The 23,148-nt window shown below is 44.9% G+C and overlaps 1 protein-coding gene across 1 annotated transcript in view; it reads left to right on the top strand.

The window, feature by feature from the left end:
* CDX2 (caudal type homeobox 2) overlaps positions 1-20,051 on the top strand; it is a 34,047-nt gene extending 13,996 nt beyond the window's left edge. Inside the window, exons 2-3 of the mRNA XM_053305018.1 lie at positions 4,649-4,794; positions 18,097-20,051. Coding sequence (XP_053160993.1) covers positions 4,649-4,794; positions 18,097-18,297 — 347 coding nt within the window. The 3' untranslated portion in view covers positions 18,298-20,051. The remainder of the gene's footprint in view (positions 1-4,648; positions 4,795-18,096) is intronic.
* Positions 20,052-23,148: the final 3,097 nt, after the last annotated feature.

The raw sequence follows: 23,148 nt of genomic DNA, 5'->3' as shown, positions 1-23,148 counted from the left end.
GGGGCAGGTCATCTTAAATCACTTTAAATATTTAACTGGCTGTATATTGGGCTGTTCATAGTCAGCACAAGTACTTGGATTTGAAATTTAATTTGTTTGTGGATTCTTCAGAGGCCTTGCCTGGAGGACTATTATACATTCATACATGGGTGTTCAGAATATACAACTATATATTCATGTGCATACATGGATGTATAGAAATCATATTTGTTTGTTTGATTGATTGATTGTTAAGTTTATATACTGCCTTTCATTAAAACAATCCCAAGGCGTTTTACAGCAAAATTTAAAAACAAGATGGTAAAAAAGACACAATTAAAATATTAAGTGAAAAATATTAAACAAATCTGATTAAAAATTTAAAACGAAAGCATAAAAGCAATACAGACTATAAAGAGCAGCAGCAGAGAATCAAATAAATGCCTGGGCAAAAAGCCAAGATTTTACACTTTTTCTACAAGCTGTGATGGAGACTGAGGAGCGAATAGCCACCGGGAGAGCATTCCAGAGTCTGGGGGCAGCAACAGAGAAGGCCCTGTCCCGCGTGCATGACAACCGAGCCTCCCTCATTGTTGGCACCCGGAGCAGAGCCCCCTCAGATGACCTCGTCAAGTGGGCAGTAACCACTGGGAGCAGGAGGTCCCTCAGGTATCCCATACATACATACACGGATATGGGGTGGGGGGAGCTGTGGGAGCAAATACAGTAGTCATGAAATGCAAGAAGGGCAACCATGTTACTCTGTCACAGCAAATGTGCACAGAAGAGTCCTGTGACATTTGGAAGGCTATGGGTTTTATTGTGGAGAAACATTTGTGGATAAGATCATTTTGTAAATGGTTGCTGTGCTTATCTTGTACATATCTGAGCGTTGTGTATGGATGTGGCTGACATGCAGAGCAAGAGAGCAGCCTAGCAGAACTTTCCAAATGACTGCACCAGTGCAGTGGGGAAGATGTAATTTTTGATGTGCTGACCTCTGTGCCCCTCAGAAATATGTCCCCAGGGCTGCATAACCCTCAGGGACATATTTTCAGGTGGCAAAGAGTGCTACTTGGGAAGGGCAGAAATGGTTACTTTCCCACTGCACCCCACTGGGAAGTTCTGTTAGGCTGTTCTCTTGCTGCATGGGGCGTTTCCTTGCTCTGAATGTCAGTCTTGCATTTCATGGTCTTTTTGCCTGTTTATTATTTTTTATATACCTCTCTGCCAAAGGAGGCCCTTTCATGCATTCCTGGAAGTGGGCTCTTACAAATATTCCCTTCATTATTTATTTATTTATTTATTTATTTATTTATTTATTTATTTATTTATTTATTTATTTATAGCTATGTATATAAAAGTTCGCTATGTATATAAAAGTTCGCTTTGGGAACTTTTGTTGAAAAGCATATAAATATTTGCCATATTCATATGATCTTAATACTCTTAAACAATTATTTTGTTTTCGTACTATTAGAAAGAGGCAGTACATCTTTTCCTCCCCCCACCCCGCAGGGTAAATTAATATTTACCTCACCATCACCACCACCCCACACCAAACAGCACAAAGCCAGTGTTAATAAATAGCCGGTGTATGTCTATTCAGGAAATGTCCGTTTCAAAAGGCACTCTACTGTGTGATATTTGGTTTAAAGAGGAAATAATAAATTTGGCTGTGTGAAATGTGAAGACCTCTTAATGGCAAAACCAGTATTGCATCCTATTTTACTACTTAATCTTTTACATTGTGTCTGTATTACTTATTAAATGTTTATCTTGTCCTTCCTCTAAGGAGCTCAGGAAGGCATGCATGGTTACCTTTTCCATTTTATCTCCACAGCAAGAGAGTTAGGCTAGGTGAAGATTAGGTGAGTGGCCCAAGGTCATCCCGTGAGGGTGGGTCTCTCTGGTTTTTAACCTCCATGCTAACTGCAGTAGCACACTAACTTTCTCTCTCTTTGTACTGGTACTTTATATAAATGGATGGAGTCCCCTTGTTTTACAATGGATGCAAAATATGTTCAACGCGGGGCGATGCATGTTAACTCTTTCTCCCATTGAAATAAATGGGAATTAAAGGTGCCAAGCTTGGCCAGATAAAATTCTAAATGTACTTAAGATTTAGCTGGTGCAATAGTTAGAGCATCACTTAGACCAGAGAGACCCTGGTTCAAATCCTACTTAGGCAAAATTTCACTGAAATCATTGTGACTACTTGAGAGGGAAAGTGTTTATTATTGGGGTGTAAATTGACCTCACTTAGTTATTGGTACGTCAGTCCCACACACCTTCCCTTATATGTTTGGGATAGAGGGAGAAATGTTAAATCGTAAAGCTTACAAATGTATATATTTAATGACACTTAATTGACATAATTCACGTTGCAATTCTCCCGCACAAGCCCCAGATTAGCTACAGTGCTACTGCACTTTTCCTATTCATTTCACTAGGGCTTGCATAGGAGAACTTTGCTGAGCATGAGGGCACACTCCAGCCAAACTTGCACATGTTTCAGTCCCATTCCATTAAGCCAAAGAGTTGAGCAGAGGCTTAAATCTCTCCTGCTTTAAGCAATGGGCCTTAAAAGCCCTTATGTTTGGCTGTGATCCTGAGCACATTTCCTTGGAGAAGTAGCTTCTCTTGATATCAAAGGGACTTTGCTCCAAGAAGTGCACATCATAACAGGCCATGGTATAGAGTGCCATATTCTAATATATACACACAAACCAAGCCCCTCCCCGTCCCACTTGCATTGGTGTACGTTTGGCTTGGGGGCCATAAACCCAGCAGCTGCTTGCTTTTTACAAGCGTGCATTGTTGGAAAATCACTTCCTCTTCAAGCCAGACATTTGAGGGCATATAATTCAAACTAGGAGGAGGAAGGAGGAGCCCTTCAAAATAGTTCTGGGGTGGGGGCTAACCAAGAGCCAGGTTTTTGGAAATTAAGTGCTGAAACCTGAAAATATATTGACCTAGGAAAAAACCCTTCTGAATTAACATTTTCTACTGGTGTTTTGTTCCATTGTCTCTAGAAGCCCTGATTGCTAGGCAGGGTTGATTTGATTTAAATTACGATTTAAATCACTACACAGAAGGACTCAATTTTAATTTTTAAATCACAATTTAAATTACTAGTCAGGAAGATTCCATTTAATCATCATTTTCTATAAAACTACATTCTTGTTGTCTAATATAACCTTATTTAGAGATAGATGTAGGTTTCATGTTTAGAAGTACACAATTCTGATAATGTTTTTTTCATTCGGGCAACCAAACCTTTCATTTCATTGTTGTATTGTTTGCATTTTGAAAACATGCCTTTCTTACCCACAGATACAGGAACTTACAAGCCACCTAATGGTGCAGTGGGGAAGTAACTTGCCTAAGGAGCAAGAGGTTGCCAGATCCTTGCTGGTATGTTTCCCAGATTATGGGAAACTCCTATATAAACCCCTCCTGTATTCTGCCAAAGAAAACCACATGGCTCTGGGTGGTCGCCAGGAGTTGACACATACTCGATGGCATAACTTTACCTTTAGGGAGGATAGACTCCAAAAAAGTGTCCTCAGGACTGCATGAATATGTTCTGTCCACTTTTGCTTTCACTTTCCATTCCCCTCCCCTCCCTATCCCACCATGCATTTATATCCAGATTGCTCCTCTTTGCTCAGACTCCCTCCCCCCATATCCTCTATTCATTTATTGACTTTCTTTGTCTTTGGACTTTTGTGGGGTGGGGAGCAAGGGCTTGGCTCTGCGTGTGTACGCTGCCTGTACACCACCTGCAGAATAGGACTGGTCAGGTCTGTTATCCCTCATCCTCATATACTGCTGTTAACAAGTTCATTGTATTTAATTACAAGTTGTGATTAATATTCAGGATGGTCTCTTTCACCTAGGTTCTGTATGGTTTTGTTTTTTTTAAACCCATTGATTTTTATCAACCCTAGGAGCTATTGGGCATTTTTCATCTCTAGCCAACTGGGCAAAGAGACACCATTTAAAGAAGAGGCTTTCTTATAAGTAGTGATGGAGAGACACACACAGAGAGAAACTCTCTCTATTCTGCTCAGTATAGTTCTGCAAACTGGGCAAGAACAACTTTTCAACGTGGTGATTCTCTTTATAATTAGCAGAAGAGCAACTAGCTCTTTCTCCAACCCCAGCACAGCATCCCACCACCAGTGGCTGTTGCTGGAGTATCCCTTATGTTTATTTGTAGAATGTTAGCTCTTGGCGGCGGGGACGGGGACGGGGATGGGGGCGGTGGCGGCGGGGGGTTTGTTGGGACAGGCAACCATCTTATTTATTTCGTATTTATTTTTGTATGTAAACTGCTTTGGAAACTTTTGTTGAAAAGTGGTATATAAACAGTAGTAGCAGTGTCTCTCCACTGGCTGTTGCTGGTTTCCATTGTGTTTCTTTTTAGGTTGAGAGCCCTTTTGGGATAAGGAACTATTTCCCTCATTCTTTTTGTTATTTAAACCACTCTTGAGAACTTTTTATTGAAATGCTACATATATTGTTATTAATAATCCTCACCATACGAACTAGGCTCTTGCAGAACCAAGGAGAGATCCTCCAATACCTTGTCAAAAAGAGTTCACGACAGAAATGATGTTGCCATTGTGCTTGTTTCACTGACCTGCATTTCTCTTCTCCTCAGTGAAAACCAGAACGAAAGACAAATACCGTGTAGTCTACACAGATCACCAGCGACTGGAGCTGGAAAAGGAGTTTCACTACAGCCGCTACATCACCATTCGGAGGAAAGCAGAACTGGCAGCCACGCTGGGATTATCAGAGAGACAGGTCTGACTTTGCCCTGTTCTTTGCTCCTATAGAATGTTGGAGGTCCTTGCATCTCTCTCCAGTCTCTTAGTCATGGGGCTTTAGTTTGGAACCTCACAAATGACCAGTGTGATTCACTAACCAGTTAAACTAGGTTGCTTCCATTAAATAAGCTTCTTCATGCCTTTTAAAATGCAGATCTTACTGACAAAACTGTGGGCCTCTCTTTGATGGTTTTTCAGATGCATATCTGAGATAAAGGTATGATACAACTTACAGCTCCCTGTTGAGTATACGCTAGATGGCAAAGTCAGGACAGTTGCTGTGGAATTTGTGAAATGGCTAGGCTTAAATTATTCGTTGTCATTTGTCAATCTAACTAGCATTTCCCGAAGAGGTTTTAAATCTGGGTTTGCTTAAATTCCTCTGCAGGGCTACTGTTGAACCTACACATTATTTAGACAGTACATTGGGTTTCAGAATTGTGTTCTATCCCTCATTAATGACACTGGCTTCCAAATTTTGTATCACCTGTACAGATATTCTTTTAGGTCATATGTTCTGAGGTCGAGTTCTGTGGTGGTGGCAGAAGGCATGGCTGGATGGGAAAAGAAAAGCTGCAATCCACTTGTTGTTGACATAGTAATTATCCCACTACTGTAAAGTCAAAAGGACTGCTCTGGACTATGTCAGCCATTTTAGTGCTTCTATCACTTCACATTATAGGTTTTCCGTGACCCTAATTCTCCAAGAGAATGTCATCATTTCAAGCCAGCATGGTGTAGTGGTTAGAGTGCTGGACTAGGACCGGGGAGACCCGAGTTCAAATCCCCATTCAGCCATGATACTAGCTGGGTGACTCTAGGCCAGTCACTTCTCTTTCAGCCTAGCCTACTTCACAGGGTTGTTGTAAAAGAGAAACTTGAGTATGAAGTACACTGCTCTGGGCTCCTTGGAGGAAGAGAGGGATATAAATGTAAAAATAAATAATAATAATAATAATAATCATTTAGGCCAGGGGTGTCAGTGGAGGGCCTGATCCCTCCCACAGAAGATACCCACTGACCAAACGCACACTTTCCCACTAAAAATGTCAAGTTTAGCACTCATCAGACCCATAGTGGGGGGGGAGGGACTAGGGTGAGTCAAGCCCCCCCCCCATTTTTCTGCCCCTCAAGTTTTTACAAACAAATAGTTTTAACCTGCTATACCACAATGTAATGGAGAGCAATAAATGTGGTAAATCCTACCCCCATCTTTTTGTGTGTGTCCCCCACCTTTTAAGCTAGCTACAGGCCTGGCTCCCACTGAATTTGATGCCTAACAAGTCATTCCACTTTACGCATTAAAATAGAAAAAAAAATCAGTTTCCCCCCTTGCAATGTTTAAAATCATTAAATATTTAAGAAACGCTGGTACAATAACAAATAGTTCTGTCCACACACATTTGTCTGGCTTTATTCTTCTGAGCTAGTATTTCTGTTCCTCAAAAGCTAACTATCAAAATAGGGATATGAGCACTTATCCCAAACAAATACACACAGAGTAGCCATAAATATGGTTACATAATTTGTGTGGACAATAGTAGGGATGCTATGATCTGCATCAGGATCCTTTAAAGGGTCTTCTAAGGCCCCGAGGCCTTATGAGCAGAGCTGTCCTTAGAGAGCCCTGGTGGGGTGTGGAGCTCGGGGCAAATCAGCAAGTGTGGGGCCCCCTTCCAGTTAATTCTAATGGGGGATAAAAGAGTGGGGCCCGGGGCGGTTGGCCTTCCTGCCATGCCCTATGGACAGCCCTGCTTATGAGTGGCAGCCCTGAGCAGGCCAATGAGAAATAACAAGGATGTCTTTAATCAAAGCTTCAGGCAAGGGTCCAGCAGCCTCAGAACAGCTTTCAAGTGTCTAGTGCAGGGCTACTCAACTTCAGCCCTCCTGCAGATGTTGGCCTACCGTCCCCATAATCCCTGGCTATTGGCCACTGTGGCTGGGGATTATGGGAGTTGTAGTTCAAAAACAGCTGGGGGCCCTAAATTGAGCAGGCCTGGTCTAGTGTCACCTCTGGAGCATATGGAGCCAACCATGATAAAAGGGCCTTTGAGTATGCCAGAATTAATTTCCTCACTCTCAACTAACTGCAGACATATTGGGAGGGGGACATTCTCTCTCTCTCTCTCTCTCTCTCTCTCTCTCTCTCTCTCTCTCTCTCTCAAACACACACACACACACACACACACACACACACACACACACTCGCTTTTGCTTTTGCTTTTAGGCAACCTTGTGCTACCCAAATAGATGAAAAGAGGAGACAGAATCCATCACTGTAGTCAAAAGCTGTGATAGACAAAAGGTTTGCTTGCTTTGCATAATCTGATTGGGCTTTCTCCCTAGTACATGGTTTGAGGACTGTATTTTTAATTCAAATGGTGGTTTATAGGACCTCCAATGGTAAAATAATTGTTCCAGAAGATCCTTGGGGTATCTCTAGAGAGACTTCAGTGGAATGTTGTTAATGCTGTGTTGGAGTTGTAAGATTTGTGGCTCCAAATCACAGACCGAGAGGTTGCATTCCGGAAGCAAATTAAACCCTATGAAATGAAATGAAAGTTATGTTCAACAGTCATACAAGAAGTGCACAGGGTACAGAGGCATAGATCTGTACACAGATACAGTTATTCACACATTATGTTGAACACAGCAGTACACTAGCCCTATTCATATGCATTATTTTCAGCACTTGTATGACTTGTGTACAATGTACACAGGTAGAAATCAGTCAGGACTGCTCAACTGTGGCCCTCCTGCAGATGTTGGCCTACAGTTCCCATAATCCCTGGCTATTGGCCACTGTAGCTGGGGATTGTGGGAGTTGTAGTCCAAAAACAGCTGGGGGGCCTAATTTGAGTAGGCCTGCTTGTACACAGTACAGCTATTCACACTTCCTATCTGTATTCTGCATATAAGAACATAGGAAGCTGCCATATACTGAGTAAGACCATTGGTCTATCTAGCTCAGTATTGTCTTCACAGACTGGCAGCAGCTTCTCCAAGGTTGCAGGCAGGAATCTCTCTCAGCCCTATCTTGGAGATGCCGCCAGGGAGGGAACTTGAAACCTTCTGCTCTTCCCAGAGCGGCTCCATTCCTTGAGGGGAATATCTTACAGTGGTCACACATCAAGTCTCCCATTCATGAATGCAAGTATAGTCATTCACACAAAAACATGTACAAGTGTACAGACATTTGTACACTTGTACAGCGTAATGTTTAAATGGGGCTCCAGTGACCTGGTGAAAATTTTCCACACGATGTGGGCAATGTAGAAATAATTAGGTCTACGAAACCCTTTTAGGGGTGCTACCACCCTCCTTATTGTGTGCAGGGCCAGACAACAAATTTGTATCACCACAGAATGGAACTTTGGCTTGTCTGATCTGGGAGGCTTTTCATGACCTCCGAGAGTTGCGGCGGGAGTTGTTTGTGCTAACTCAGTGCTGAGAAGGCCTACTTGGCATATGCTCAGAGAAGCACACTTTGTTGCATAATTAAATCACATGTATAGTGAGAGCCAGCATGATGTAGTGGTTAAAGTGTTGAACTAGGACTGGGAAGACTTGAGTTCAAATCCCCATTCAGCCATGAAACTCACTGGGTGACTCTGGGCCAGTCACTGATCTCTCAGCCTAACCTACCAGACAGGGTTGTTGTGAGGATAAACATAACCATGTACACTGCTCTGGGCTCCTTGGAGGAGGAGAGGAATATGAATTTTAGAACAAACAAACAAAATGTAATGTTTTGGCTTAGGTGTGTATAAGCCATGAGCTGGAAATTTCCTGATTCAGATCTCCTCTCTGCTATAAACTCCTAGGTGGCTACAGGTGAACTGCTTTTTTCTCAATCTCTCATCTGTAAAATGGGATTATAATACTGATTTACCCTTACAAAGCTATTGTCGGGATTGCTGCAATAATGTGTATGAAGCACATTGAGTATCTGAAGTGCTATGTCAGGGTTTCTTAACCTTGGGCCCCCAGATGTTGTTGGACTACAACTCCCATCATCCCCAGATATGGTCTTTGTGGCAGAGGATGATGGAAATTGTAGTCCAGCAGCATCTGGGGGCCCAAGATTAAGAAACCCTGTGCGATGTGACTGCTAAATATTTACATAGGACTATTCACACAAGAAAGCTATTCTCATGAGCAGCCTAACTCAGGCTGGAGCAGCCCAGCCTGGGTTAGGCTACTCGTGTGCAGCACCAGGATCGAGGCCGATCCCGGTGCTGCCACCTCGCACAATCCTACTCTTAACCCCAGCCTTTAGCCAGGGTTAAGGGTGCGAGTGTGCTCTTAAACCCAGTGCTGGGGTCTTGTGCATGCAGCCTGAGCATACACAGAGTCAGGTGCCTAGAGCAGGGTTTCTTAACCTTGGCCCCCAGATGTTGTTGGACTACAACTCCCAGAATCCTCAGCTGCAATGGCTTTTGCTTGGGGATTCTGGGAGTTGTAGTCCAAGCAACATCTGGGGCCCCAAGGTTAAGAAACCCTGGCCTAGAGTGCCTGACCGACCCCGGGGGAATCCCCCAATGCACTGCGCTCCTCGTGCAGTAGATTGAGGGATTCCTGGAGGCCAGGGAAACAAGTCCTAGCCCCCAGCAATCTGCACTACACAGAGCAGCATGGGTTGTGTGGGCATGGGGCGGCGATGCGCCCCAGATTTGCCAGGCGATCATCTGGAGGGATGGTCAGTGAAACCTTGCCTTCCCCCTCACCACCTGCCTCGGTAGCAATCATGAGCATCTCCAAGATAGGGCAGAGAGAGATTCCTGCCTGCAACCTTGGAGAAGCCGCTGCCAGTCTGTGTGTAGACAATACTGAGCTAGATGGACCAGGTATATGGCAGCTTCCTATGTCCTTATGTGGTGCTTTCTACAAACATCTGTCCACAAAATTTCACATTTTCATGTGAATGTCTATACATGCATTTATTTTAAAAATCAGTGTAGGGGAGTGGACCCCATGCATATGTAGAGTGCAGATCACACTCTACAGTAGTAGTATATATGCTACTACTACTACTAAATTAATAATAAACTTTATTTGTTCGCCACCCCATAACAAATTGTTACATTGAAAGTAATGTGTGAATACCATATGTGCAGATCAACAATTGTGTGCGCACTCTTCACAGCTTGTACACACATTGAATGTAATGTGTGAAGAGGGCTGTGGGTGACTTGATTTAAGTGCTTTTGGTCTTTGTGGAATCTAGGCATGCCTGGGTTATGTCTAGGATGTCATTTAGCTTTGTGGTGTAAAAGCTTAAGTCCAAGTGCACTTGTTTTGTTGGCTTGCACTAGCTTATTGGCCTGCTTTGTATACCAACACGCCCAGGAGCAGGGTGTATTTGTCCCATTTTACTTATCAGATGAGGCATTCTAGCTTACCCATTATATCTTCTGTGGGGAATGTGGAATCTACACCTTCCTTCTCAAAGTCCAAGAGGCTTGCATTTCTGAGTACCGCTCCTGTTCCGAGTGTCCTTGGGCTTCCTAGGTTTCCTGGAAATTAATTCGCTCTGAGTCAGGCTCCCACAGTGAGTAATGGGTTTGCTTTTTCCTGTCACTTGCATAAGAGCTGGCCTTTCGATGGCTGCATTGATTTCTCTAGTACCATTTGGTAATGAACACTCCAAGGAGTCAGCTAATCCCTAATAGGTCCCAGCATTTTGCTGATGTATTTTAGGCACAAAGCAGCGATATTCCCGTTGCCTTGCACTAAGGGTTTCATTAGACTTTCCTCTCCTTGAATACATGTGACTCTTTGGGGGGGAAAAACCAATTTGCCACTCTGCCAAAATAGCGATTAAACTGCTCCTTCTCCTCGATTCCTGCTGAATGAGGAGGAGGGGGTGGAGTTATGCCAAACTGCTGATAAGGTAGGACACGTTGCGCTGCACAACGCAATGTGTGTTGATTCTTGGGCAAAGACCGGGCAGTGTACTTGGGTGGGACTATACAAGCCAACCCTGCCCCCGGGCTGACTCTCTTGCCATTTCAGCTGGCATAAAACCTGGTATCAGTTGAGAGAGGCAACAAGCAATCTGAGTGTGGCACTCTTTGCAGCTCTTGTGCTGATGTCAGGCAGGTCTGTACAGTTTGTGACCAGGAACTGACTGCATCCCTCCAACAGGACTGGCCATGCAGAACTAAGATGGTCACCTAGGGTGCCAGGTTTTCGGGGTGGGAGGGCACCGTAGCTCCCTGGATGGAAGTTTTGCTGGCAGGGCCACCTCCTAGCTTATCTCTGGCTAGGGTTGCCATATGCAAGCTTCCAAAATCTGGGTGGCTTAATGTGCATATTATGCAAATATTATGCAAATAATGCTACAACTTTGCATTATTATTATTTTATTTGACAGATTTGTGTACTTTCCCCTCCTTCTCTGCCTTCCCATGTGATCAGATCCAGAGTAAAATCTGGGCAAACATAGGAACATAGGAAGCTGCCATATATTGAGTCAGACCATTGGTCGATTTATCTCAGTATTGTCTTCACAGACTGGCAGCGGCTTCTTGCAAGCAGGAATCTCTCTCCGCCCTATCTTGGAGAAGCCAGGGAGGGAACTTGAAACCTTCTGCACTTCCCAGAGCGGTTCCATCCCCTGAGGGGAATATCTTACAGAGCTCACACGTCTAGTCTCCCTTTCATATGCAACTAGGGTAGACCCTGCTTAGCTAAGGGGATAAGTCATGCTTGTTGCTACCAGAAGACCATCTCTTCTCTGGGCAGCGTATATGAAATCTGTGTAAATCCGGGTGGAATTTAGCAGTCAGGTGGAGGAGCCAAAATCCGGGGGCTACCCTAAATTTGGGGGGACATGGCAGCCCTATCTCTGGCTTGCTTTCCTTCCCCTCCCTCCTCAGTGGGCTCTGTCTCCACCCCCTCCCTGTCTGACTCCACTATGTGTCTGCTGCGGCTGCTCAGGGAGGAGCTTCCATCCTGGTTTCTCAAGGGTCCACACGCCCCAAACAGGAAGTAAGCGGTGGGCGCGGCTGTTGGCTTGGCTGCAGTCTGGCCTGGTTGGTCACAGAGGGAGGCTCCTTGCAGCGCCATTAAAAGCTGCCTCTCCGGGAGACACAGAGTTTAGTTGGCCCTGAGGATTGCCCTGCTTGGCCCTGAGGGGCCTGCCTTGCTGAGGGGAGGGAGGTGGTGGCAATAGAGGAAGGACAGATGGCCATCAGGCAGGCTTCAAGCTCCTCGGCTGTTTTCCTTCTTCCACTGTATCCCCAAACCATAGGAACATAGGAAGCCGCCTTATACCGAGAAGGGGCTTAGTAGGGGAGAAGGGACCTGTGTTCGCCCCTCTCCCGGCGGCGGAGTAAGGGAGATAATGAAGAAAATCGGGAGGTGTGGAGCTGGGTGGCTGTTAGGAGCTGGGGACCCCGGGTTCTTTGAACCCATCCGTTCAGTTATAGCGACACCCCTGATACTGAGTCAGGCCATTGGCCCATCTAGCTGAGTATTGTCTACCCAGACTGGCAGCGGCTTCTCCAAAGTGGCAGGCAGGAGTCTCTCTCAGCCCTATCTTGGAGATGCTAGGAAGGGAAATTGGAATCTTCTGTATGGAAGCATGCAGAGCGGCCCCATCCCCTAAGGGGAATATCTTGCAGTGCTCACACGTGTCGTCTCCCATTCAAATGCAAACCAAGGAGGACCCTGCTTAGCAAAGGGGACAATTCATGATTGCTACTACAAGTGTGGCTCTCCTCCCCAAACAGGGTAGCTCCCCAACCGGCACAGGGTAGTCACTCCCTGGTCATCTGTGTGGGGTGGTCATTTGACCTGGCTCAGGTTAAGGTCAGGGCTCCACACTTCTTGGCTGTGGGCAGTGATGTAGTCACAAATTAAGAAGTGCAGGCATTCAGTATGACAGCCTCCATACTTGCACCCACCCTGACAGCCATGTCCCATGGCCACGCCTATCCCAATGGCCACACCCCTCACTTTGATAGATGCAATAATTTGGAAGGTTCTGTTACAAGAAGTCAATCAGGCCTGCTCAACTTCGGCCCTCTTGCAGATGTCGGCCTACGATTCCCACAATCCCTGGCTATTGGCTACTGTGGCTGGGGATTATGGGGGTTGTAGTCCAAAAACAGCAGGGGGGGGGTTCTAAGTTGAGCAGGCCTGATTTTGTAGCTACTAACTAGGGAATGTACTAGAATGAATCAGTGCATTTCAGTGGGTGTTTTCCCTTTCCTTCATTTTAGGATGTCCTGACCAGAGTTCTCTCTAATTTTTTTCATCTGTGTGTGGATTGAATTTTGTTCTGGGTGGGAGTATCAAGGCAATTTGTGCACACATGCATTCAGTGACGCGTGGGGCCTTTCTCATTCAACCTGAGCGGGATCGAAAATAAACTGAGCAGACATCAAAAATACTTGTGCGCACTCCTTAGAGGGAACACTGGTCCTGACACTAGTCCACCGTAGGAAATGCATGTTGGCAGTCCCAGCTGCAGTCCATGGCATCATCTCCAAGAAAGGCTGGGAAAGACTCCTGCCTGAAACCATGGAGACAGTGTTCCCTCTTACAGGGATTCCCAGATGTTGTTGACTATAACTCCCAAAAAGTAAAAAATAAAGCTGTGCCATCAAGTTGGTGTCGATTCCTGGCGACCACAGAGCCCTGTGGTTGTCTTTGGTAGAATACAGGAGGGGTTTACCATTGCTGTCTCCTGCACAGTATGAGATGATGTCTTTCAGCATCTCCCTTCCTATATCGCTGCTGCATAGTCTGGGAAACATACCAGCGGGGATTCGAACCAGCAACCTCTTGCTCCCTAGGCAAGTTATTTGCCTGCTGCACCATATTCCCTAAGTAAAGGCTCTTGCAGCTGGGGATGCTGGGAGTTGTAGTCTACAACATCTGGGAATCCGTGTTAGAGGGCACACTGCATGGAGAGCTGCTGCCAGCCAGTGTAGGCAATACTGAGCTAGATGGACCCAGGGATTGACTCAGTACAAGGCAGCTTCCCATGTTTCCAAGATAGGAAGAATGGTAATAAATGGGTGGAACAGCAAGAACAGCACATTATTTCCATGTAGACAGCCAAAGGCTATGCATTCCTGCTGAGACCCTGGAGAGAGAAAAATACCGGGACTGCGTCCCTGCTGCACTACACCACTAGCTGTGGGGGGCGCCAAAGTCAAACTGCACCTAGGGTGCCAAAAACCCCAGGGCTTGTCCTGCTTCCAGGCAGGTCCATCTGAAGGGGGGGCTGGGGGGGGAGGAGTCATTCAGGGCCCCAAGTTTACTGTTCCCTGCACAGAAGTGCAGGACTCTTCTGGTTTTGGTAGAGCCAGAACAATACTAGGGGGACCCTGCAAATCTTTCTCATCTTGGGCCCTGCAAATGCTAGAGACGGTCCTGTCTCCAGATGCCTGGAAACACCCCCCCCGCCGCCCCCCCTGCTTAATCAGTTACAGTCAATCAACTAAAAGCACCATAGATGGTTGATTGGCTGTGTTGACCTTGGTGAGTCACGGATCATGCAGGTTTGAATGAAGGCCTGAGTTTGTCACTTTGGAGCCTGATCCCCTGCATACTTACATGGAAATAAATTCTACTGAGCTGATGGGAGAAGCTATTCCTAGGCAAGTGTGCATAGGATCACACATCCCTATTGGTGTAGACTACATCTGGGCAGAAGGTAGATTGAGAGCTATGGGTAAATCTTTGACAAAGATTTCTGACTTCAGCTGTGAATTAGGCCGTTGAAGTGAAGGAAGTTGGGGGTGAGGTGGGGGGGAGACCAGGAGTAGATTTTTGTATGAAAGGACTGGGAGTTCAGTTTTGATACTGAAAACAAATTCCTAGGCTGAATGGGAGAAGAGCTGGTCTTGTGGTAGCAAGCATGAATTGTCCCATTTGCTAAGTAGGATCTACCCTGGTTTGTATTTGAATGGGAGACAACATGTGTGAGCACTGGAAGAGATTCCCCTTATGGGTAGGGGAGGTCTGGGAAGAGTATCTGCATGCTTGCATTCAGAAGGTTTCAAGTTCCCTCCTTGGCATCACCACATAGGGCTGGGATAACCCCCTGCCTATAACCTTGGAGAAGCCACTGCCTGTCTGTGCAGACAATACTGAGCTAGATGGAATTTTATCTATCTATCTATCTATCTATCTATCTATCTATCTATCTATCTATCTATTATTCATCAAATTTGTACACCGCCCCAAACTTTCGTCTCTGGGTGGTTAACAATAGCATAAAGCCAGTTAAAAACATATACCAAAAAAACCCAAAAACTTAAAACAATTGAACAATTTAAAAATAAACCAGAGATTAAAACCCAAAAAAATTAGGAAGCTGAGAAAGCTTGGGCGAAGAGATGATGGAATGATGGTTTGACTTGGTATATGGCAGCTTCCTCTGTTCATGTCCTCGGATGCACCCTGATCCTTAATTCTAAGGGCACCTTCACAAATAACAGAGGCAAATAAGTAGGGAGAGACTGCTGGTTCCCCGGAGGTAAGCGCACACTCCTGGTACTTCCTGGTACTCTTCTGTGTCATTTGAATATAGAAATTTTAGGCTGCCCATGTTGAGAGCAGTCCAGCAACTGCTGTCCAACTTCAAATGTTGGTTATAGATGTTGGGCTCCCAACACTGGCAACCCAACACTTCCAGGTTCAAATTACACAGAGGAAGCAGAAGTACTGGAAGGGCATGTTTGCCAGGAACTAGCAGTTCCTTCCATTATATGTGAAGCCACCCTATGTGTCTGACACCCCGCCCCCCCCCCCCCCCGAGCTGCTACTTTGGAACTGGAACTCCAGCTGAATAATGCTGCACTCCTGGGGTCTTCCTACCTCTGTTATAGAAGAATACCCCTGCTTGCTAACTGGAACACAGGAACATAGGGAGCTGCCATATACTGAGTCAGACCCTTGGTCCATCTAGCTCAGTATTGTCTACACAATATTGGCAGCGGCTTTTCCAAGGCTACAGGCAGGAATCAATCTCAGCCCTATCTTGGGAGATGCTGCCAGGGAGGGAACTTGGAACCTAGATGCTCTTTCCAGAGCGGCTCCATCCCCTAATGGGAATATCTTTCAGTGCTCACACATCAAGTCTCCCGTTCATATGCAACCAGGGCAGACCCTGCTTAACTAAGGGGACAAGTCATGCTTGCAACCACAAGACCAGATCTCCTCTTCTGGGCAAAGAGGCACCTTTAAAGTGTTAGTAATCTTCTGTTTAGCAGGGGGATGTCAACAGTCTCTGTTCTTCCCAGCAGAGCATCCCTTCAGTGGCTATTGCTGGTGCCTCCTTTGTGTTTCTTTTTAGATTGTGAGTCCCTTTGCAACAGGGAAGAACTTTCTCTTTACCTTTGCTACATAAACCACTTGGAAAACTTCTTTGTTCTCAATATATCTTCTAAATAATAACAATATTAGACTAAGTTTAGGAATGCTGGAACATGTGTTCTCTGCCTTTGATATATGTGTGTTTTAATTGGCAGATTACACTACAGATTTCAATTTAATTACTGTCTTTTGTGTTAACATATATCATTATTGCTCAATGAATTTGTAATGATCTATTCCTAGAATAATAAAGCTGTTTGTCAAAGAACTAATGAGATTCATGCTGAATCAAAATGCCTGTTTGCTTGAAATGGTTAATCTGGATAGCTCACACAGAATCGTGATTTTCATCCTTGAAAATCATGAGCAGGCTCTTTTAAACATGAGGTGCAAGCCAACCAAAGTAAGCTAGCTTGTTCGTTTTCCATGAGAAAGTTAAGCACATGTCTAAGGTTGTATCTAAAACCAGGAGTCCCATCACTCTTTGAGTGGGCTGATTTTCCCTCTTTTTCTTTGCACTGCAATTGACAGACATAGTTGTCTATGCTTCAAGTCCTTGTTTAACCATTGGATTTAACTCTCCAGGGATTTTTATACACAGCAGGTTTTACCGTGAGTTTACTGGGAGGCTTTACTGCGAACTCGAAGTTGTCCCAAAAAACTGACGCAAATAGTGGATTTTTTTACCCAGGATATAAATTGGGCTACACTCTAACGTACAGTGAAAAACCCGAATTGTGTGTGAACTGCTCCCTGATAACTAAGAGGGACTTGGGGGTAAAGCTGGCCAATATGTGAACACATCCCCTCCATTCCAGAGGAGATGCAAATTAAAGGGCTTTAAAAGTCCAGTGTGGAAAACTTCCTGCTGTTGTTCATCTATCTGCCTTCATTTTTAATGGTTTAAATCACTGTTTATTTTTTATGTGGCTAGAAGTTTATTTGACACTTCTTTATTGGGTGTTGCTTAAACACACACACATACACACACACACACACACCCCTTCAATTGATTTTATTAAAGCTGCAAAACTGCTCCAGGATTTGGTAGAGGCAGGGAGTAAGATCACACACCAACTAGATCAGGGTTGCACAACTTGGACCCTTCAATGTTGTTGGACTACAGCTCCCATCATCCTCAACCACAATGACCAACCATGAGGGATGTTGGGAGTTGTAGTCCAATAGCAAATGGAGGGCCAAAGATGTGCAGCCCTGAATTAGATAATCAGCTCAATGCACAAACGACTTCTGCTTCCAACCTGCAGCACCAGTTTCCCCTGAGTTCAGTCTGGGAGAGGAATGGGCACCTCTGCCACATTGTGGTGAGTGCATTCCCAGAGTAGAGACACTGTTTCAAGCACTGTTTTCAGGAATGTCTGAATGCATCCTAACTCTTCCCCATGGAAATCAATTGAATTTAAAAGTCCTTCACTTAAGCCAGCTTGACAAATAATAATTCAGAGTCCTATTCATTGCATTAAGAAGATATGAACGTCATGATATGCGTATGAAGTGTCATCCCAACAAGAGGCACTGTTTTCTCTCTCATAACATTCTGAACACACAAAGAGCTGAGGCCTGAAAACTGTTATCTTCCTGCTTTGAAAAGGAGAACTTAGATTCTCAGGAATTTATTATGCATCCACCCTCTTTCTACACAATTCTCCCTCCCTCTCCTTATTGGGGGGGAGGGAAGGAATTTTCCCTTATGCAACCGAATCCTCTGCATATTTACTAGAAGTAAGCCCAGTATATTCAGTGGGCCTTATCCACCGCTAAATGTGTACAGGATTACAGCCTTAGCTGCAATTTACAAAGTACATGCTAGGGACCAATCCCATTGATATGAATAGGACTACTCAAGAGCAACCTTAGCCAAGCATGAAATGGACCAACGGCTCCCCAACTGACCAGCACTTACTTTTGTTATCCTCTTCCCCAGGTAAAAATCTGGTTTCAGAACAGGCGGGCAAAGGAGAGGAAGATCAACAAGAAGAAGATGCAACAGACTCAGCCGGGTGGCGTGCACAGTGGGTCAGAACCTATGAGCCCAGTCTCCTCCATGCAGCCAGGGACAACTGGCTCTGGTCCTAGTGGAGCGGTGTTGGGTTCCACTGGCCTGGTGCCACCCACAGCGCAGTGACGGTAGCTGGAAGGAAAGACTGAATAGCTGGGGATTCCTGCTCTCCTCACTGAAGGGGGAAGCACATGTGCACCCACCAGTCCCTGGTGGCCAGGGCTGCTGCCCCCTCAAAGAAACTGATGGGGTGAGGACATGGGCTCTCCTTCCCGTCTGTGTGCTAGGATGGACTTCCCTATACATTGTCACACTCCAGCCCTTTGCTGCATGTTTGTACACAATGCACTGTGAGCGACCCAAGTTTTTGTTGGGATGTGGGAGGGAGGGGAGTTGATTTTTTTTTTAATAGAAAAAAATTGCTTCATTTCCACACTGCGGGAGGTGCCCTGTAGCTGCCACTTCTCCACCGACCCTTCTCTTCATGATGAAAACGGCGTATCTCAGGGAATTGGGCCCGGAATGCCTTGCTGGTTGCTGTTCTTGTTTGTTTTTTTATGACCAATGTTGTTAGGCTAATGATGCATTTTAATGGGAGAAAAGCAAGGGGATAAAATTAAAGCATATTTCTCTTTTGTTTCCTTGGTACCGTAAATATACCCAAAGGAGGACTATTTTGCCTTACAGCTCACAGGAAGATAGGGAGGGGCCGAAAAGCTCCAAAGCAAATTACTTGTAAAAGGGCTCCAATCCAGTGGGAAATGGTCTTGCTCAGGTCTGATGGGATAGGCTGATGGCCACCCAGATCTAGTTTTATGTGCGGTGTGCTGAGTGGTAGCAGAACTCTATGGAAAGAAGGAACTCCATTTTGAGTAGCAAGTGGGACTCAAGTTACAATTGTTTTGAAAAGGAAGTTGCAAAAATGTTCACAGTAGGGCAATTCACACGACTATAAATTGGATGGGAGACAAGTCCTACCCAGTTTCGGGAGCTAGACATGCTTCCATTTTGTCACCATATCTTAAATAAAAACAAAGTCAGAGTTGGGGAGCCTGATCATCAATCAAGGATGAGTGCACCCTACCCAGTGCCACCTAGATACTGATCGAGGTAGGTGGGGGAAACATCCTACCCAGCTAGGGCTTGACTGACCATCAAGATCCCCACCTTTGACCTCATTTTTATCTAATGCATGATGGAAAACCAGGAGCATGCCCAGCTCCTGAATGAGGGTAGGAGGTTTATCCCAATGACAACCATGTGAACTGCCCTTGTGTGGGCAAAAATGTTCAGTGTAAGGAGCAATGTTACCTGTAAAAGGGATTCCCCAATGTTCCCAAACTGCAACTCCCAGAATCCCCAGCTGCAGTGGCCTTTGGCTGGGGATTAGAAGTATTATTTTGAATATTCCACTTTTTAACAAAAAGGGGTTTACATTGAAAAAGGAATAAGGACAAGACATTCATTGAGTTTATTAGACTTCATACATAAGTGCAATCCAGAGAGTATTTGCAGTCTAATCTATGCATGTCTATTCAGAAATAAGTCCCCTATAAATTCTGAGTAATTTATATGATCAGGCTGTTGATGTAATTATGGTTTCAATCCTAAACATATTTACTTGAAAGTAGTTATTTGGAATTTATTGGCCCAACTGACAACCTTTTTAGGTTTAAAGCAGTTGTATTTGGTGTACAGGTTGGTGTTTATCATTTTATTTTAAAAGCTTCCAAACTGCTTTTCCAACCAGCAAATGCTCATGGTAGCTTATAATAAAAAAAGACAGAAGGCAGTGGGAAATGTTTGACTAGAATTTCAGTTGTGTTTAGAAGTACTCCATTTATGTCTGTGAAGCTACCTCCAAGTAAATGTCAGACTGTGATCCAAAACATACTCAGTTGATATCAAGGGCCATTAAAAGCTGTGGCATTTATTTATTTATTTGAAGCCAATGGCTGGGATCCATAGACTTTTTAGACATGCCTGAAGCAAAATTATTGGTTTTCATTTGAACATCAGACCCTTTGGTACCAAATGCAGCTTGCTGTGTATTATCAGTGGCGATGGCTTCTGTTTGAGACATGTGAACATGAAGACCCCCTAGACCAGGTTCAAATCCCCGCTGGTATGTTTCCCAAACTATGGGAAACACCTATATTGGGCATCAGTGATATAGAAAGATATAGCGATATATGAAGGTACAGAAAGGCATCATCTCATACTGCATGGGAGATGGCAATGGTGAACCCCTCCTGTAGCCTACCAAAGACAACCACAGGGCTCTGTGGTCACCAGGAGTCGACACCAACTCGACAGCACACTTTACCTTTAGACCAGGGGTAGGCAACCTTGGCTCCCCAGCTGTTGTTGAACTGCAACTCCCATTATCTATAGATGCAATGTGACTGGGGATGATGGAAGTTCAACAACAGCTAGAGAGTCATAGTTGCCTACCCCGACCCTAGACTGAACTAATGCAGGTATTTGGATTCTGACTAATATATTCAGGATGAAGTAGCTGCCATTATGGGGGATGCCTTTGCCTTATAATCAGATGTTGTGGTTGTATACTGTATTACACATTTGCCAACGTTACAGGCAAACTATAGGACTAGCTTTCTATACATTTGATAAATCTTGCCAAATTTGAGGTTGACTGGTTAGATTTTGGTAAAACTAAATTAGATCTTTGTTCTGGTTCAAGTTATGCAGACCTGAAAATGACATGGTCCCTGTGATCTATCCTGAACTTGAACCCTAGTCTCACCTCCTCAGAGGTAAGTTCTACTGAAATCAATGGGTCATCTACATGAGAGTGTAGGATGGCACATAACTCTCGCTGAAATAAGATTTTGCAAAAACAAAAACCCTTCAAACTAATTCAAAAACAAAACATTAAATTTAGGGTTGTGCACGAATCGAGATTCATGCGCAGATTCAAAGCACAGAATCGGCACCTTTGAAAGTGAGGAGACCAGGTCCTTACCTGCTCCTCTGCTACTCCATGCAGCTTTGTGCTGTGGAGGCACGTCCCCTAGCAGCCCTGGCGTGGTGGCCAGTTGCCTGGTTAGCATGGTTGCTGACCACACAAATGGCTGTCACACATGTGCAGAGGCCATGTGTGCCATTGCTGCATGAGGGCTGCTGGGGGGAGCACTGGCAGCATGAGGCTGCACCAGGAAGCTGTGTGGAGCAGCAGAGGATCTCCTCACTTTTAAAGATGTCAAATCTGTGCTTCGAATCTATGCACGAATCTTGATTCGTACACGTGCTAAATTAAAAATTCAGAACTCCATTTCAAAAGTTTTGAATTTGGAAAAGCTGGAAATACGATTTTGAAATTCAGCCTCAGAGATCAGGCAAGAAATAAGACTGTAATTCCAGGTACAATTACCTGGGATTAAGTGGCGTATAACTCAGTGACACTTAGGAGAAACTACATGTTACACACACGTGTGTGTAATGAAATGCCGGAGGCCACTTCTGTATATAAAAACAACTTTGTGAAGATCCAGTTCTGAGCAGAGAAGTGTTGAGGTTACATAACCTTTTCCTGCCTGCATTCTTCTACTCCCAAATTTCCCCCAGTGTGCTAACCCTTGCAAACATCCATCTGAACTGTTGAGGTAAAAAGCAGCTGAGGGAGAACTGGATTGGGAAAATAACTGGTTGGAGAGGGATAAGGCAATCTTCACATGATACTTCTTTGCAAACCAACCAACCAACCAACCAACCAACCAACCAACCAACCAACCAACCAACCACCACCCTAAATCATTTTGAAGTCATGTGCACCTTTGGGGCTCTGAAAATGGCACCAGGAGTGGTGGCCATAGAGCCCTGACTGCAGCACTGCCTCTCTACTGCCTGTACAGTGCATTGTGGGATGTAGAAGGACTTCCTCCTCCCAATCCCACATCAGGCAACCGCCACCGTGCTGGTCATGTGGGTGCAGGAACAGCAGTGCCCTGAAGAGGAGCAGATTAGGTGGGGAAGGTTGGTAGGCTCCTGCCTCCCACCTAGCCCCAGTGGAATTGGTCATGTGAACCAATTACAATGTGTCATGTGGGCACAGGATATGAAGCCATAGCTCGGTGGTAGAGCACCTGCTTTGCATGCAGAAGGTCCCAGGCTCAGTCCCTGGCATCTCCAGGTAGGCTCCTGCCTGAGACCTCGGAGAGCTGCTGCCAATCAGTGTAGACAATACAGACCTAGGTGGACTAATGGTTGGACTCCGTATAAGGCAACTTTCTATGTTCCACTATGTGGTAGCCTGATTTGCATGACTTCTGATCTTCTGAGGGGAGAAGAGTCTTTCACATCAGATCATCTTGCATAAGGCCCCACATGAAGCACTCACATTACCCATAGCATGGTGGAGGGGCAAAATTTCCTCCCAAAATTCATTGGCCCAGTAACTGTCAGAAGCTGATGGGGTTGAGCTTTCGATGTAATATTGTAGTCCTAAAGGAAAGGTGTTCCATTAATTTCCATGGCTCTTGCTTCCCAAAGACTATTTATTTTAGATGTCTATCCTGGTTCTCATCAGGGATGGCAAAGCAGCTTACAGATACATAAAACCCAATACAACAATTGCATTGACAAACACAGAAGTAAAATCACAGCAGCAGAGAGAATCGAAACACAGTGCAATCAGTGGAGCACAGAGCAAACAGGAAAGCTGAAAGCTGCAGGCGGCGCAGCAGTCGTAGTCCTCAACTTGTTTCCTTGAATATGAAGCTCACTGAACTTGGAATAAAATATCATTGAAATCTGTACTTGCAAGGCAGTGGTTCTGTGAGTGGAATGTAAGTGGGCTTAACCCCAAACTCCTCAGTTTAGCTGTGCTGTGAATTGTGCTATATTTATGTACAGATTACCTTAAGTGGTGCAGCAGGGAAATGCTTGACTAACAAGCAGAAGGTTGCCGGTTCAAATCCCTGCTGGTATGTTTCCCAGATGATGGGAAACACCTAT

Source organism: Hemicordylus capensis, chromosome 3 (assembly GCF_027244095.1).
Source record: "Hemicordylus capensis ecotype Gifberg chromosome 3, rHemCap1.1.pri, whole genome shotgun sequence".
Taxonomy (NCBI): Eukaryota; Metazoa; Chordata; class Lepidosauria; order Squamata; family Cordylidae; genus Hemicordylus; species Hemicordylus capensis.
The sequence above is the reverse complement of the archived record's forward strand: the minus strand, read 5'-3'. Positions and strand labels throughout refer to the sequence as shown.